This window comes from Benincasa hispida, chromosome 8, assembly GCF_027475165.1.
Source record: "Benincasa hispida cultivar pf3 chromosome 8, pf3_genome.v1.1, whole genome shotgun sequence".
NCBI classification, from domain to species: domain Eukaryota; kingdom Viridiplantae; phylum Streptophyta; class Magnoliopsida; order Cucurbitales; family Cucurbitaceae; genus Benincasa; species Benincasa hispida.
In genome coordinates, this window is record NC_143485.1 from 55,012,779 (window position 1) to 55,015,408 (window position 2,630).

The window sequence follows — 2,630 nt, forward strand, 5'->3', positions numbered from 1 at the left end:
ATTTTTATGTCAGGACTCAAATTTTAGAAATAAAACCAAATTTTTTCAAGACTATTTTTTTAGTTTTTAAAATTTTACTTGGCTTTTCAAAACATTAGTGGTAGTGGATAACAAAAGAATGAAATTTATAGGTAGATGTAGAAGTTGTGTTTATAAACTTAATTTTCAAAATTTAAAATAAAAAAAATCAAATAGTTACCAAACATGATATTATCGATCTAATAGACATAAATTGAATTTAATATCTAATGGAATCGTAAATTTTAGTTTTATGTTTAGGATGGATGTCCATTATTATTTTTTTTTTTTAAAAGGAAGGTTGAATAAATCGATTTAGTAGACACACAATTAAAACTATACTAAATTCAAAAATAAAAAAAATTAACAAGTTGTAAAACAATTCAATTAACTTTATAAATTTAAAATCAAAATTGTAATTTAAGTAAGCAAAAAAAAAAAAACTAAAGAACAAGAAAGAGAGAGAAGAGCATCAAATGTTGTGTATTCATGATTTGTTCTGTCACCATTAACTGTGTTTCCTCAGATGGGGTTATAATGGTTTTTTCATATTCAGTAAATTTTCTTTCTTTATTTATTTTTTTAAGAAAAGAAAAAACTTATTGTCTTTTACCTCTTTGTTGTGCTATTGCCACCACTTTCCTCTGTCCTTTCACATTTAAAAACTTTAGTCCCAGATTAATATTAAAACTGGAAAAAATAAAAATAAATAATAAAGTGGTAACTAAATAAGAATATGTGTGATACTGGGAAACTGAGATTCTATATCCCATCACTTTCTTTTGCTTTTTCTCTCTTCTTTAATTTTTATTTTTTGCTTTTCAGTTTTTAATTTAAAAGCAAAACCCATCTCTGATTTCTCTCTGTTTTCTCTCTGTTTTCTCTCTGTTTTTGTGGTCTCCTTTAAACCCTCCTGTGTTTTGCCACAGTACCATTCAAAGCTCTGATCTTCCTTAGAGATTTTTCGAACCAACCAATTCCCTTTTTCTTTTACCTTCTTCTCTACCATTTTCCTCATGCTTTTTGGGATTATGAGCAAAACCCATTTCAGGAATTCTTGAAAAAGCTCTGTTTTTACTCAACACAACACTGCCACAAAAGCCTGGGTATTAAAAATTCTAGAATCTATATTTGTTTTTCTTTTCGATTCCCGAGATGACTAATCAGTAGAAACTATTTTACATATTGGGTCCAATTTATTCCACTTTTTCTTTTCTTCACTAACCAGATACCAATGGCGAATTGGAGTAGTGCTCTGAGAAAAAACTATGGATTCAGTGAAGATTTAGAAGAAGAAGATGTGTGGAATTCTGTTAAAGGTAAAGAAGATTCTTCAAATTTCATCACGAGAGACTCCAATGACTGTTATTACTCGTCTTCTTCATCTTCATCATCATCATCTTCTTCTTCTTCTTCCACTTGGCGTCTTCCATCTGCACCAAAAATGATCCCGAAATCCATTTCAACAAGAACACACGAAACCCAGATGGCCAATAATCGATCCTCTGCTCCGGTGGATATTCCTGATTGGTCCAAAATTTACGGCAAAATGGGCTCGTCCTCCTGTGACAAAAGTGACGGCAGAGATCAAGAAGATATCGACGGTGAAGAAGACGATATGGTGCCACCTCATGAATGGATTGCTCAGAAATTAGCGAGAAGCAGAATTTCGTCATTCTCTGTTTGTGAAGGGGTTGGAAGAACTCTCAAAGGAAGGGATTTAAGCAAAGTTCGAAACGCCATTTTAACCAAGACTGGTTTTTTAGAGTGATGTTGCTTGAGATGATCATCATCACTTTGTTCTGCGTTTTCTTGTTTGCTTACTCTGCCATTGTTATGGTCTGTTGGAGCTTAGTTTAAAACAGAGTTTCTAGTAAGAACTGGAAGAAGGAACGGAAAATTTCTAGTTTTTTTCCTCTATCTCTTTTTGTGTATTTGAAATGGAGTGGAGCTGTTTCATGTTCTATGATTTTGAGTTTTTAAAATTTGGGATATGAATTTAGTATAATTATCTAGTAAAGATTGGTTTGTTGAAGTTCTCATTTTATATGGCTACCTTTTTTTTTTTTGAGTGGTTGTTTGTTTCAAAGAACTAAGAGAAAAAAATACATAAACTTTATAGAGTTGTCAATCCAATTTTGTTTAATACATTAACTGATAGATCTTATTATTTATTCCCATTTGAACTTTTTTTCTTTTGTAAATAACAAATTATTATTATATTTATGGAGCATAAATAAGTGATGGCAACCACATTTTTTAGATATTCCAACTCTGTCCTCTGTTTATGAAGGAAAGGTAAAAGGAAAAGTAATCTGAGATTTACTTAATCAAATCAAGCTTTTTCAAGTATTTCTGGCTACATTTTTTAGTACAATCATCGTAAGACAGACGAGGAATTGAACCTTTTATCTCTAGAGACCGAACACATGTCAATACGATTAAATGAATCAAGTTCATTATTTTTTTTTTTTGGTTATAAAAGCTATCTTTTTTTTTTTGTTGGGGTTTGAGGTCTATGAATATCTGTAGGATATGGCAGGCAGTGGCATCAAATACATCAAATCACTTCCACAGCCTTTCTGATCCGAATAAGGGTCCACGAATAATTC

General features: G+C 31.1%; 1 protein-coding gene across 1 annotated transcript; it reads left to right on the forward strand.

The window, feature by feature from the left end:
• Positions 1–758: 758 nt before the first annotated feature.
• LOC120083273 (protein S40-6-like) lies at positions 759–2,053 on the forward strand. Its single transcript, XM_039038947.2, has 2 exons — positions 759–1,124; positions 1,247–2,053. Exon 2 carries the CDS (start codon positions 1,253–1,255, stop codon positions 1,787–1,789), a length of 537 nt encoding a protein of 178 aa, XP_038894875.1. The 5' UTR covers positions 759–1,124; positions 1,247–1,252; the 3' UTR covers positions 1,790–2,053.
• The last annotated feature ends 577 nt before the right edge of the window (positions 2,054–2,630 follow it).